Raw genomic sequence first — 15,278 nt, 5'->3', positions numbered from 1 at the left:
TTTACTTCATTATGGTCGAATAAAGCACTTAAAGAGTTCCTTAAAATTAAAGATTCACTCTTTTGGATGAAAAGGGGCTTATTTATGTAAATCAATTATACGCTTTAGGTCAAATAAAGTCGTTTGAAGAGATAGCCCATAAGTGTGTGGGGGGAAGACAATCAGAAACATTGTTTTTTTACAAATAAGTAACACAGATCATAAAGCAATAAAAGGAGAGATTGGAGATTTCAGGGATTCTATATATAAGAAAAGTTTAATTAGACTATTTCCTTATGCAAAGTTGCTGTCTGGGCATGCTGGGAGTTGTGGTTCTGCAGCGGTTGGGGGTTCACAGCTTGAAGACCACTGCTATAGAGGGTGCAAATGTATCTGAGCCCTGGAACTCAAATAATGTGAAATATGAGATGATCAAAATGGAGCCCCTGCACTAATTACTTGGGTTCTGAGGTCTGTAAGGTCCATAGTAAAAACATCAGGTTCTGTCTATAGCAGATACTAAATCATGGCAGCTCAAAGAAACAAGCAGTCATTCTGACATGTCACATGTGATGTCATAGACAGCTGGAGGCCTGACATCCCACTGACAGCCGCCCGAGCCTTCAGTCTGTTCCAGTGCGATTAGTGAGAATAGTGAGATTAGCGTCTTCTTTTTCTACTTGTCTGAAATGGAGCTAAAAGGACTGGGGTTCGTCCCCCTCCTGTTGGCGTTTTGGTGTGCAGCCTGGCTTGCCACCAGCTACATCATGACGGTCGTCCTCGGCCATGCAGCCTCGCCACTGATGAGCATCAGGTAAGATAAACAAGCACATGATTCTTATTTCATGGGTTGGGAGTGAGGAAATATCCATAATAACATTGGTTTCTTTTCCTTCACAGTGACGTGGGAAATGTCTTTCCCGAAAGCATATTATTCAGAATTGGATTCATAGGGACGTCCATTGGCACTTTGGTACTAACCTTTCTTATTTATAAGTATATGGTTATGCATACTGAAGAGTTCAGGGGTCATCAGGTCCTGATCCAGAGGATCCTGCTGGCCATTGTGTGGGCCTCCTGTTTTTCCACAGCTGTTATGCATGTATTGTCCCCCGAAGAATATCCCAGGATACACTTTGTCAGCACGATAATTTCCATTACATGTGAAGCCTTATACTACCTTGGGCAGTCCATCCAGATGTATAAATTACCAGGAGCAAAAAAAGTCATCCACCATAGTAGATGCACCTGCTGTGGCCTGACTTTTGTCTGTGTAGTTTTCTATTTTGGATATGAAACATTAAAGGAATTATTCCATAATGATGAAGACTGGGACGAGATCCGTGAAATCCCCATCATAATCATCGAGTGGGTGATGCTTCTACTGATCCTGATAAACATCGTGACCTATTATTCCACCATGCAGAGGTTATTGTTGACCGTCTCCAGAAACAGCTGCACACTCTCTCTTAGAGTAAAAATTGATGACTTCGGGGTGTAGACCACCACGGGGGCCATCAAGTGGACTTCTGGGAGAGATACTGCACAGGACACGGAAAACATCTAAAGAAGAATAACTGGGGGACTACATATGGTGCCAGTAATCATGACACAATAATATGAGCTGGTGATATTACCTATACAAAAAAAAATAAAAAAAAATGTAAAAAAAATATTGGTGTGTGAAGTGTAATACCTAGTTAGAAAAACAGAATCAAATTCATCATTATAACCCCCCTCTGCATTACCCTGTTTATTATTTTTCAAGCAAGCACTTTGTTCTAATTCGTCCACTCTCTGGCGTGCTCCTTGTATAAGGGGTTTGGGATACCCTTTTTGTTTAAAACCATCCTCCAGGTTCTCTAGTTGTTGTAGGTATTTTTGGGTGGAAGAACAATTCCTTCGGATTCTTTTCATTTGACCTAATGGAATGTTCTTCTTCCAATATTTAAGATGGCAACTGTTAAAGTCGAGGTATCTGTTTGCATCCACCTCCTTAAAATAGTTGGCAGTATGCGAACAGCCATCCTGAATATAGATATTTAAATCCAGGAACTCACATTTTTTGGGGGACTGATGCAGCGCTGCCTTTGGATATCTCTGGCTCTGCCATAGCGCTTTTTTTGAGGGGGCGTGCCGGCTGCCCCTTCGTATGGTGGTCAACACTAGTGTTGCTCGCAAATATTCGCAATGCGCGAATTCGCGAATATTCACCAATATAGCACTATATATTCGAAATTATGAATATTGTTTTTTCCCCCACAGTACACATCACAGTGATCATCCCTCTCTGCTTCCAGCTTGCGTGGTGTAAAGAAGGCTCTAATACTGCTGTGTGAGACTGGCGTACAAATTTTCGCATATGGGAAAATTTGCATATGCAAATTTTCGTTTATGCAAATTTTTCACATATGGTAACTTTCGCCCATGCAAATTTTTGTTTATGCGAAAATATATCGCGAATTCGAATATGGCCTATGCCGCTCAACACTAATAATGACCCAACATAAAAATGTACTATATACTTGTCCCCACAAATGAATTTATACTATAAACTGACCCCCATATATATGAATGTATACTATATACTGACCCCCATATATATGAATGTATACTATATACTGACCCCCATATATATGAATGTATACTATATACTGACCACACATGAATGTATACTATATACTGACCCCCATATATATGAATGTATACTATATACTGACCCCCATATATATGAATGTATACTATATACTGACCCCCATATATATGAATGTATACTATATACTGACCCCCATATATATGAATGTATACTATATACTGACCCCCATATATATGAATGTATACTATATACTGACCCCCATATATATGAATGTATACTATATACTGACCCCATATTTGAATGTATACTATATACTGACCCCCATATATATGAATGTATACTATATACTGACCACATATATATGAATGTATACTATATACTGACCCCCATATATATGAATGTATACTATATACTGCCCCCCATATATGAATGTATACTATATACTGACCCCATATATATATTAATGTATACTATATACTGACCACACATGAATGTATACTATATACTGACCCCCATATATATGAATGTATACTATATACTGACCCCCATATATATTAACGTATACTATATACTGACCACACATGAATGTATACTATATACTGACCCCCATATATATGAATGTATACTATATACTGACCCCCATATATATGAATGTATACTACATACTGACCCCTATATATATGAATGTATACTATATACTGACCCCCATATATATTAACGTATACTATATACTGACCACACATGAATGTATACTATATACTGACCCCCATATATATGAATGTATACTATATACTGACCCCCATATATATGAATGTATACTATATACTGACCCCCATATATATGAATGTATACTATATACTGACCCCATATATATGAATGTATACTATATACTGACCCCCATATATATGAATGTATACTACATACTGACCCCTATATATATGAATGTATACTATATACTGACCCCCATATATATGAATGTATACTATATACTGACCCCCATATATATGAATGTATACTATATACTGACCCCCATATATATGAATGTATACTATATACTGACCACACTTGTGGCACTTGTAGTCCGCTGCAGGCATCCTCCATTGTATGCATTTTTATGCTGGGGATCGCCCCTAGCAACGGACTACAAGGGCAGGATCTGCTCCCCCAGTAAAAATGCACAACCGCATTTGGGGTTGAGCACCTCCAGCCATTTGAGACCACGTTTTTTGTTGTTTGTTTAAATTTTATATTTGGAGGTGTGTAAACTCCAACATTAATGCTCCTTGAATATCTACAAGGCAGCATTAAGGTAGCACCTGTGAGGCCAGGCACCCATATTAGCCAACTCAGGTGGGGCTTGCAGCTTGCCTCCCTCCTCCCATTGCATGTGTGCTCAGTCACGCTGGAGGGTATCTGGGAGGAAGTTGTGAGTCAACCGAATGCTGCCGTAATTGCCCACTGGCCCCTGTTTTGCTTATCAAGCACAGGTAGGATTAGCGTTAGGTCTCGCACCAATTTGAGAAACCTTGGCGTTGGTGTGCGGGCTCTGGTGTGTCCTTCATATAAGGATACACTGGCGAATGTCTCAATTTTAACATCAGTGTTGAGGGATAGCCAATGTATTGTTTACATCTACCACAGTAGTGCACCCATATTCCTGTATTGTATCCCATATATCTATGAATGTATGTATATACCAGTGTTTCCCAACCTTTTTCGGGTCGGGGCACACCTTGGGAAAAAAATTTCCACGGGGCACCGCTACCGAGGTTGACGAGCAAGGAAAAAAAAAAGGATAAAACGGTAAAAAACGCAATGCACTATATCTATTTATCAGTGAGTATGTAGTTTAAAGTGCTGCTTTATACAGCAACTCACCAATGACGTCTTCTCTAATTTGCATCGTTGCCTTCTCTTCTCCATCTGGTCTGGGCCATCATCACGATTTCTTCCACCCACAATTCTTCACCGTTAAACCTGCAAAACAAACCTATTAGGCGCCAAACTTTTTTTTCTTTCTTTTTTTTACATGGGTGACAGAGGGGTGTAGAAGAGTGGACATGGGTGACAGATGGGTGGACATGGGTGACAGAGGGGTGTAGAGCGGTGGACATGGGTGACAGAGGGGTGTACATGGGTGACAGAGGGGTTTAGAGGGGTGTAGAGGAGTGTACAGAGGGGTGTAGAGAGGGGTGTAGAGAAGCGTACATGGGTGACAGTGGTGTAGAGGAGCGTACATGGGTGACAGGGGTGTAGAGGAGCATACATGGGTGACAGGGGTGTAGAGGAGCATACATGGGTGACAGGGGTGTAGAGGAGCATACATGGGTGACAGAGGGGTGTAGAGGAGCATACATGGGTGACAGGGGTGTAGAGGAGCATACATGGGTGACAGGTGTGTAGAGGAGCATACATGGGTGACAGGGGTGTAGAGGAGCATACATGGGTGACAGGGGTGTAGAGGAGCATACATGGGTGACAGGGGTGTAGAGGAGCATACATGGGTGACAGGAGTGTAGAGGAGCATACATGGGTGAAAGGAGTGTAGAGGAGCATACATGGGTGACAGGGGTGTAGAGGAGCATACATGGGTGACAGGGGTGTAGAGGAGCATACATGGGTGACAGGGGTGTAGAGGAGAGTACAGAGGGGTTTAGAGGAGTGTACATGAGTGACAGATGGGTGTACATGGGTGACAGAGGGGTGTAGAGGAGTGTACATGGGTGACAGATGGGTGTACATGGGTGACAGAGGGGTGTAGAGGAGTGTACATGGGTGACAGATGGGTGTACATGGGTGACAGAGGGGTGTAGAGGAGTGTACATGGGTGACAGAGGGGTATAGAGGAGTGTACATGAGTGACAGAGGGGTATAGAGGAGTGTACATTGGTGACAGATGGGTGCACATGGGTGACAGAGGGGTGTAGAGGAGTGTACATGGGTGACAGATGGGTGTACATGGGTGACAGATGGGTGTAGAGGAGTGTACATGGGTGACAGATGGGTGTACATGGGTGACAGAAGGGTGTAGAGGAGTGTACATGGGTGAAAGAGGGGTGTAGAGGAGTGTACATGGGTGACAGATGGGTGTACATGGGTGACAGAGGGGTGTAGAGGAGTGTACATGAGTGACAGAGGGGTATAGAGGAGTGTACATGGGTGACAGAGGGGTGCAGAAGAGTGTACATGGGTGACAGGGGTGTAGAGGAGTGTACATGGGTGACAGGGGTGTAGAGGAGCATACATGGGTGAAAGGGGTGTAGAGGAATGTACAAAGGGGTGTATAGGAGCGTACATGGGTGACAGGGGTGTAGAGGAGTGTACATGGGTGACAGAGGGGTAGAGAGGAGTGTATATGAGTGACAGAGGGGTGTTGAGGAGTGTACATGGGTGATAGATGGGTGTAGAGGAGTGTACATGGGTGACAGAGGGGTGTAGAGGAGTGTACATGGGTGATAGTTGGGTGTAGAGGAGTGTACATGGGTGACAGAGGGGTAGAGAGGAGTGCATATGGGTGACAGAGGGGTGTAGAGGAGTGAACATGGGTGATAGATGGGTGTAGAGGAGTGTACATGCGTGATAGATGGGTGTAGAGGAGTGTACATGGGTGACAGAGGGGTAGAGAGGAGTGTACATGGGTGACAGAGGGGTGTAGAGGAGTGTACATGGGTGACAGAGGGGTGTAGAGGAGTGTACATGGGTGACAGAGGGGTGTAGAGGAGTGTACATGGGTGACAGAGGGGTGTAGAGGAGTGTGCACCCAAAAGCACAAACTCACACCGCACACGCGTGTGTGTTTATATACCTATATATATATATATATATATATATATATATATATATAAATGTCGAAAAAAATGCAGCACTACTTTACCACAGTAGGTGGGTGCCAGCTCCTCAGGCTCGATCACAGCCAATTGAAAACTTCAAAAATGGTGCGGCACTCCAAATATCCAAAAAATAACTATTTATTCCACATGTCAAACAGTGCGACGTTTCAGCCCCTCTTGCTTGCATGCACACATACATAAACAGACCTACACTCATATAAATATCAATACAAACAAAATGAAAAACTTTATTAAAACTTTTTTGGGGATTGGAAGCTTTTTTTTTAGATTGGAGGCTCCATTATACATACACTGTACAGCAATCATACCTCCATTATACATACACTGTACAGCAATCATACATCCATTATACATACACTGTACAGCAATCATACCTCCATTATACATACACTGTACAGCAATCATACCTCCATTATACATACACTGTACAGCAATCATACCTCCATTATACATACACTGTACAGCAATCATACATTCAGTATACATACACTGTACAGCAATCATACCTCCATTATACATACACTGTACAGCAATCATACATCCATTATACATACACTGTACAGCAATCATACATCCATTATACATACACTGTACAGCAATCATACATTCAGTATACATACACTGTACAGCAATCATACCTCCATTATACATACACTGTACAGCAATCATACATTCAGTATACATACAATGTACAGCAATCATACATCCATTATACATACACTGTACAGCAATTATACATCCATTATACATACACTGTACAGCAAGCATACATTCAGTATACATACACTGTACAGCAATCATACATCCATTATACATACACTGTACAGCAAGCATATCTCCATTATACATACACTGTACAGCAATCATACATTCATTATACATACACTGTACAGCAATCATACCTCCATTATACATACACTGTACAGCAATCATACATTCATTATACATACACTGTACAGCAATCATACATCCATTATACATACACTGTACAGCAATCATACCTCCATTATACATACACTGTACAGCAATCATACATTCATTATACATACACTGTACAGCAATCATACCTCCATTATACATACACTGTACAGCAATCATACCTCCTTTATTCATACACTGTACAGCAATCATACATTCATTATACATACACTGTACAGCAATCATACCTCCATTATACATACACTGTACAGCAATCATACATCCATTATACATACACTGTACAGCAATCATACATCCATTATACATACACTGTACAGCAATCATACCTCCATTATACATACACTGTACAGCAATCATACATTCATTATACATACACTGTACAGCAATCATACATCCATTATACATACACTGTACAGCAAGCATACCTCCATTATACATACACTGTACAGCAATCATACATTCAGTATACATACACTGTACAGCAATCATACATTCATTATACATACACTGTACAGCAATCATACATCCATTATACATACACTGTACAGCAATCATACATTCATTATACATACACTGTACAGCAATCATACATCCATTATACATACACTGTACAGCAAGCATACCTCCATTATACATACACTGTACAGCAATCATACATTCATTACACATACACTGTACAGCAATCATACATCCATTATACATACACTGTACAGCAAGCATACATTCATTATACATACACTGTGACTGTACAGCAATCATATATCCATTATACATACACTTGACTGGATGGGATTTTAGATACATCCCTTCCTCTCTAACCCACTCTTAACCACGTAACAACCCCTTCTCCCTTTAGAAAAGACACTGACACCTGCTGTGGGAAAATTGGGCCGTGTGGCCCATTTATTTAACAAACCAATAAATAACATTTGAATATTTACATATAAACATAACCAAACTGGAGGGCACTCCCCTCCCCCAACCGGATTTGTGCAACACGCTTCTTACCCCTGGCCGCAAGCCCCTGGCCGCGAGCCCCTGGCCCAGGGGCACCCCGGTAACCTTCCGCACAATCCCTTGAACTCCTGAGGCCCAGAACCATCTCAAACATTTATCTTTCAAACTACTAACTCCCCCGGGACCCTTTCACATGCCTCCCCCTTATCAGAATCCCACCCACCAAGCGTTTAAAAAAAGGGCGGGCGGGATCTTCTTCTCGCTTCTACACACCGACTGGTGAGTACCCTCCCCCCCTGGGGCACCCCCCTATATACACTCCTCCCCCTCCCCTCCAGATGACCTCTCTTTCACCCCACTCTCGAGCCACCTGCTACTGTCCCTTAAAGGAGCAGCAGCCATTTAACCCTTTAACCCCCATTCTCTTGAAATATACCTCTAACCCCATTAACCCTTACTAACATCTGTGAGGGCCACTAAAACCCCCGTCAAGACGCCACTACGCCAGGGGTTCCCCCGCTCCGTTTGCTCCCATGACTGGATGGGATTTTAGATACATCCCTTCCTCTCTAACCCACTCTTAACCACGTAACAACCCCTTCTCCCAATAGAAAAGACACTGACACCTGCTGTGGGAAAATTGGGCCATGTGGCCCATTTATTTAACAAACCAATAAATAACATTTGAATATTTACATATAAACATAACCAAACTGGAGGGCACTCCCCTCCCCCAACCGGATTTGTGCAACACGCTTCTTACCCCTGGCCGCGAGCCCCTGGACCAGAGGCACCCCGGTAACCTTCCGCACAATCCCTCGAACTCCTGAGGCCCAGAACCACCACCAGGAGGCCCAATTGAACCATCTCAAACATTTATCTTTCAAACTACTAACTCCCCCGGGACCCTTTCACATGCCACAGATGAAAGACAGTGACACCTCACTGACCTTCATCCCGCCACACACGCAACGCCAGCTCAATACCCCCTTGCAAGGCCAACGCCCACAAGTCCATTCCAATGTCATTTAAATGAATACCATCAGGATCCAAGAATTCCCAAGGCTCCCCCTCCAGATCAGTGTGCCTCACCACTATCCCCCCATTCCTACGAACAAAACGACCCACCTCTTTGTTGAGCTTGACCCGAGCCTTATTCAAGCGATCCACCGACCTGGCGTGCCGCCACACCCGCCGAGCCACCATGTCAGACCAAACGAACAACAAACCTGGAAAGGTAGATTTTAGCCTCAGAATGTCAAGCTTAATGTCTCTAATTAACTCCCGTGACGATCGAAGGCCCAAATCATTGCCCCCAGCATGCACCACCAAGATGTCCGGGTGGCGGTCCAAAGAAGCGTTGAACTGTACCTCAGGGAGCACCCCGCACCACAGCATGCCACCAATTCCAATCCACCGCAACACCGCCAGGTCCCTCGAAAAACCCAGCTGCCTCCCGTCCCGTCTCACCGCAGCCCGGATCGCCCCCCTCCGAACATAGGAGTGACCAAAAATCCACACCAAGCACGGATCACGACCTGAAAAACACAAACAAGAAAACATAGCAAGCAAAATAACCCACGTAACATAATCATAACAGATGGGGACGAACATACAGACGAAAACGAGCAGACTCCCATCGCCCAATCCGCCGAATCACTTCCTCACCCATCCCCCACCGGGCCGCCTCAGTGGCGGCCCCTATTCTAAATGAATGAGAACTGTAATCCCCAGGATCTAGCCCCCGTGCCTTCAAACATCTACGGAAAACAGACACAAATTGAAAGCGCGAGAGAGATGACCCATCCCTATGCACTAAAAAAGATCCCATACCATCCGGCCTCACTGACAGAAACGCCCGCACGCATCGCACCGGGCACACCAAGGACCCTGGCAAATCACCTAGAACCACCCAACAACCCCGACCTCTCAGATCAGTTTTGGACCTGCGTAAAAAACAACTCACCCCCTCCGCCTGCAAAATCACATCCCCATACAACAAACCCCCAACCACCGATCTACTCTGAGCCACCAGTTCCGAAATTCGAAAGGCCCCAAAAAAGGCCAACACAAACGCCACCCGAAACAACAGCACCTCGTAAGCATCCGTGCATTCACACTCCACCCGTTCCACCAGGAAACCCAACAAATCAAAAGAAACCGGGCGACGCCTATCCGGCTGCGTACCCCCCCTACGGTATCCCATAAGGGCGCGACGCACTAAAAAATGCTTAGTGGCATCCCCCAGGCCCCGCACCAAAAACCAAAACGCCAGAGCTGACATACGGCGTGACACACCCGAAACAGACACCCCCGACTCAAACTGCATCCCCACAAAATACAGCACCACAGTCACCCAGTCCTCAGTACCAGCACACACACCCACCCTCTCCAGTAACACCTCCCATTCACCCCAAACCTTCGAATACGCAGACCAAGTGCGAGCACTCAGTGACCTCTGAATCAACTGCGCCGCCGCTCCCAAACCACGCTCCACAGCCAATCGGGGCAAGGGATCCCGCACCGCTCCGCCTCCGGTGCCAGCACGCGAAACCTGTCCCACTGTGAACGAGAAAGAGAATCAGCGACAGAGTTGACAACACCTGGAACATGTACAGCAACAAACTGCGCATTCAACAACAATCCCCGCAGAACCAAATGACGAAGCAAGCGCAAAACCGGCGGAGAACTAGAAGTCTGATTATTAATCGCATGGACCACCCCCATATTGTCACAACGAAAACGGACCCTCCTATCCCTCAGCCGATCCCCCCAAATTTCCGTTGCCACCACAATAGGAAACAGCTCCAACACAACTAGATTAGCCACCAAACCCGCCGCACGCCAAGAATCCGGCCACCCCGCCGCACTCCACTCCCCCTGAAAAAATGCCCCATAACCTACCGAACCCGCTGCATCGGTAAACAATTCCAACTCAGCATCATCAACCACCTCCGCCATCCACATGGACCTGCCGTTGTAAACCGACAAAAAGGAATCCCACACTTCCAAGTCTGTACGCACCTCCCCAGACAACCTAACATAGTGATGCGGAACCGTCACCCCCGCCGTGGCCAAGGACAAACGTCTACAAAAAACCCTACCCATAGGTAAAATCCTACAGGCAAAATTCAATTTCCCCAACAACGACTGGACCTCCTTCAAAGGTGCCCTCTTACAACGCCGACACTGCTGCACACACTGCCTCAAATCCGCCAACTTATCCTCCGGCAAGCGACACTCCATACGATCCGAATCAATCACTATACCCAAAAACTTCACCACCGTGGACGGTCCCTCCGTCTTATCAGGAGCTAACGGGACCCCAAAACGCTGCGCTACCGCCTCCATAGTATGCAACAACACCGAACAAATCCGAGAGCCCCTGGGCCCCAAAAAAAGAAAGTCGTCAAGGTAATGCAGCACAGAGGACCAGCCGGCCTCCTGGCACACCACCCATTCCAAAAAACAACTAAAAGCCTCAAAATACGCACATGAAATCGAACAGCCCATTGGTAAACAACAATCAACATAATACTGACCCTCCCAACAAATTCCTAATAAATGAAAACTACCCGGATGGACCGGCAACAAACGGAACGCCGATTCCACATCCGTCTTGGCCAATAATGCCCCTTGTCCAAACTTCCGAACCCACCGCACCGCTGCATCAAAAGAGGTATATGTCACCGCACACACACCCTCCTCAATCCCATCATTAACCGAAGCCCCAGCCGGGTAAGACAAATGATGTATCAATCTGAACTTGCCCGGCTCCTTTTTAGGAACCAGGCCTAGCGGTGAAACCACCAAATCCGCCAATTGCGGGTCCGGAAAAGGACCCGCCATCCTGCCCAACGCCACCTCACTTTGCAGCTTAGCCGTGACCACCTGAGGATGACCATAAGCCGAAACCAAATTGCGCCCCCCAACCCCCTGCGCAACTGCCGAACTGGGAATCACAAAACCCAAACTAAAACCCTCCTCCAACAAAACCGCCGCCGACCTATTTGGGTACTGTCTTAAAAACGGCCGCATCACGTTCACCCTCACTGGAGTCGCCCCGGGACGCTGAAGCCTCAGCTCCCTTTCCTTTCCCACGCTTAAAACATCGGGAGAAACTGTGAGCCCCCCCCACACCCCGAACATTCATGCTTAAATTTACAATCTGAGAGGAAGCGGCAATGCCCTTCATTATACTGCCAACAGCAGCCCCGACGCGAACCGGCCGACTGTCCGGCCGCTGAGAAACCGCCGGCCGCCCCCTGAAAGGGCTGAGACCCCCCACGAGGAGCGGCCATAAGTCGCATCCATAAACTTATGTCCTTATGATCCCACCTCAAGGAAGCCCGGACCGCCTTGCGCTGACGAAAATGCTCGTCATAACGCAGCCACGCCACTCCCCCATACACCCGGTATGCCTCACCAATAGAATCAAAATAACAAAAAAGCGCCGAACAATGTTCTGGTGCCTTCTCCCCAATAACACTCGCCAGGATAGAAAAGGCCTGCATCCAATTAGTAAACGTGCGAGGTATCAGCCGATACCGCCGTTTCTCCTCCTCCTCCTTCTTACTCTCCTCCGGCTTCTTCCTATCTAAATTAAATTTTTCCAACGGAAGCAAGGAGAAGATCTCGACATATTCGTCCTTCCAGATCTTCTCCTTCACTTCCGGTTTCAAGTGAGCCCCCAGGGGCCCCTCAAAACAGACATACACTTCCCCTTTCGCGGAGTCCGCCATACGGACATCCTCCGCCGCTGCCTTAGCGACCGCTGCAGCTCCCGCAGCACCTCCACCCACGGCCGATGCCACCACCGACCCGCCCCCCGCCGGCGCCTCAACCTGTACTCCCGCCGCCGGAGCAACCCACACAGGAACTGGGGACGCCCCCACAGCCGTACCCCCAGGACGCCCAGACAAAACACTCATTAACTGTGAAAGCAAAACCCGCAACCCCCCATCCCCCGTCACATTCAAAGGAACAGGCCCCAACCCCAAATCCCCAGAGGACTCACCAGGCTGACCCGAAGCCGATGCCCCAGCAGCCGCAGGCCTGGGCGTCCGCTCCCTGGAACCGCCGGCCGCACTCCTGTCATCCAGCGCTGTTGAAGGTCCCGCCAAATCCGCTCCAGGCTCCCGCCGACGAATGACCGCCTCACCGGCCGCCCTCCTTTCCGGATTCGCCAGCTCCTCTTCAGCATCTGCAGCACAATCAGAAAGGGAAGAATCAGAAGGAGAATATTCCCCAACTGCAGTTCCAGACCTGCCATGCCGACTCCTACCACCAGGTGGCGCCCTCTCACTGTAGCACTCTGGATCCTGCCGACCTCCAGCCAGCCCATCTTCCCTCACAGGCAGAGAGACGCTGACAGAAGATCTCCGAGCTCTGGCCTCCCCTGCACTCCCGGAGCTCTGCTGCTGTGCTGTACGCTGCTGGGCTGCACTCAGAGAAGGTGAGCCAGCCGTGTCCCTGCTGCCTCCGGGCCTCCTCTCCTCTGCAGACCTGGCCCCAGAACGCTGCCTAGAGCCCGACCCTGCACTGGACAGGGCCGGCCCTGCCTCCCCTCCTCCACTCTGCCGGGCCTCACGTCGGGCAGATGAAGAGACCGCAGCCGCCATCACAGGGGGACCGGCAGCTCCGGCCGTCCCCCGTTCACTCCTGGTGCCCTTCCTCAACGATCTCCGGCCTGACACCCCCACCTCAGGGACGGCCGCACCACCACCCGGGCCGCACAGTGGGGAAGGAGCGGAGGGACCAGCAGCTGCCCCCCCTCCTGCATCCTCTGCCCTACGCCCTGACACTGTCCCCCGGGAAGCGGCACTGGAAGTGCCCCCACACACTGTACCTGCCATCTCCCGGGAAGACCGCACAGGGCTCAGGCACCGCCGCCTGCTACGGGGAGTGGGCTCAGGACTCAGACGCTCTGGAGCCCTGGATCTACGGGACCCGCGCCGCAAGCCAGGGAGGGGGCCAGCCTGCACCCCACTCCCGATCCCCAGGACCCCCCGCAACTGTTCCTGCACCCAAGCATTCCCATGAGACGCTGCAGCAGCCCGAAGGTGGGTGAAAAGATCATCCAGGGACGACATGGCACCTTCTTCTCGCTTCTACACGCCGACTGGTGAGTACCCTCCCCCCCTGGGGCACCCCCCTATATACACTCCTCCCCCTCCCCTCCAGATGACCTCTCTTTCACCCCACTCTCGAGCCACCTGCTACTGTCCCTTAAAGGAGCAGCAGCCATTTAACCCTTTAACCCCCATTCTCTTGAAATATACCTCTAACCCCATTAACCCTTACTAACATCTGGGAGGGCCACTAAAACCCCCGTCAAGACGCCACTACGCCAGGGGTTCCCCCGCTCCGTTTGCTCCCAGTACAGCAATCATACCTCCATTATACATACACTGTACAGCAATCATATATTCATTATACATACACTGTACAGCAATCATACCTCCATTATACATACACTGTACAGAAATCATACATTCATTATACATACACTGTACAGCAATCATACCTACATAATACATACACTGTACAGCAATCATACATCCATTATACATACACTGTACAGCAATCATACATCCATTATACATACACTGTACAGCAATCATACATTCATTATACATACACTGAACAGCAATCATACATCCATTATAAATACACTGTACAGCAAGCATACCTCCATTATACATACACTGTACAGCAATCATACATTCAGTATACATACACTGTACAGCAATCATACATCCATTATACATACACTGTACAGCAAGCATACCTCCATTATACATACACTGTACAGCAATCATACCTCCATTATACATACACTGTACAGAAATCATACATCCATTATACATACACTGTACAGCAAGCATACCTCCATTATACATACACTGTACAGCAAGCATACCTCCATTATACATACACTGTACAGCAATCATACA

General features: G+C 47.2%; 2 protein-coding genes across 2 annotated transcripts; one reads left to right on the top strand and one right to left on the bottom strand.

The window, feature by feature from the left end:
- Window positions 1-292: 292 nt before the first annotated feature.
- LOC130298341 (uncharacterized) lies at window positions 293-1,574 on the top strand. Its single transcript, XM_056551269.1, has 2 exons — window positions 293-793; window positions 880-1,574. The coding sequence occupies exons 1-2, from the start codon at window positions 669-671 to the stop codon at window positions 1,478-1,480; spliced, it is 726 nt and encodes a 241-aa protein (XP_056407244.1). The 5' UTR covers window positions 293-668; the 3' UTR covers window positions 1,481-1,574.
- Window positions 1,575-9,036: 7,462 nt separating this feature from the next.
- Window positions 9,037-14,068, bottom strand: LOC130298338 (uncharacterized). Its single transcript, XM_056551267.1, has 2 exons — window positions 13,340-14,068; window positions 9,037-9,860 (listed from the first exon to the last, which is right to left on the bottom strand). The coding sequence occupies exons 1-2, from the start codon at window positions 13,941-13,943 to the stop codon at window positions 9,265-9,267; spliced, it is 1,200 nt and encodes a 399-aa protein (XP_056407242.1). The 5' UTR covers window positions 13,944-14,068; the 3' UTR covers window positions 9,037-9,264.
- Window positions 14,069-15,278: the final 1,210 nt, after the last annotated feature.

This window comes from Hyla sarda (genome assembly GCF_029499605.1).
Source record: "Hyla sarda isolate aHylSar1 chromosome 2 unlocalized genomic scaffold, aHylSar1.hap1 SUPER_2_unloc_13, whole genome shotgun sequence".
NCBI classification, from domain to species: domain Eukaryota; kingdom Metazoa; phylum Chordata; class Amphibia; order Anura; family Hylidae; genus Hyla; species Hyla sarda.
The sequence above is the reverse complement of the archived record's forward strand: the minus strand, read 5'-3'. Positions and strand labels throughout refer to the sequence as shown.

Coding starts and splice junctions, on each gene's coding strand:
- LOC130298341 (XM_056551269.1), top strand. CDS start 669: ATGGAGCTAAAAGGACTGGGGTTCGTCCCCCTCCTGTTGGCGTTTTGG. Junction 794..879: donor TCGCCACTGATGAGCATCAG/GTAAGATAAACA, acceptor TTTCCTTCACAG/TGACGTGGGAAATGTCTTTC.
- LOC130298338 (XM_056551267.1), bottom strand. CDS start 13,943: ATGGCGGCTGCGGTCTCTTCATCTGCCCGACGTGAGGCCCGGCAGAGT. Junction 9,861..13,339: donor ATCGGCTTCGGGTCAGCCTG/GTGAGTCCTCTG, acceptor TGTGTTTTTCAG/GTCGTGATCCGTGCTTGGTG.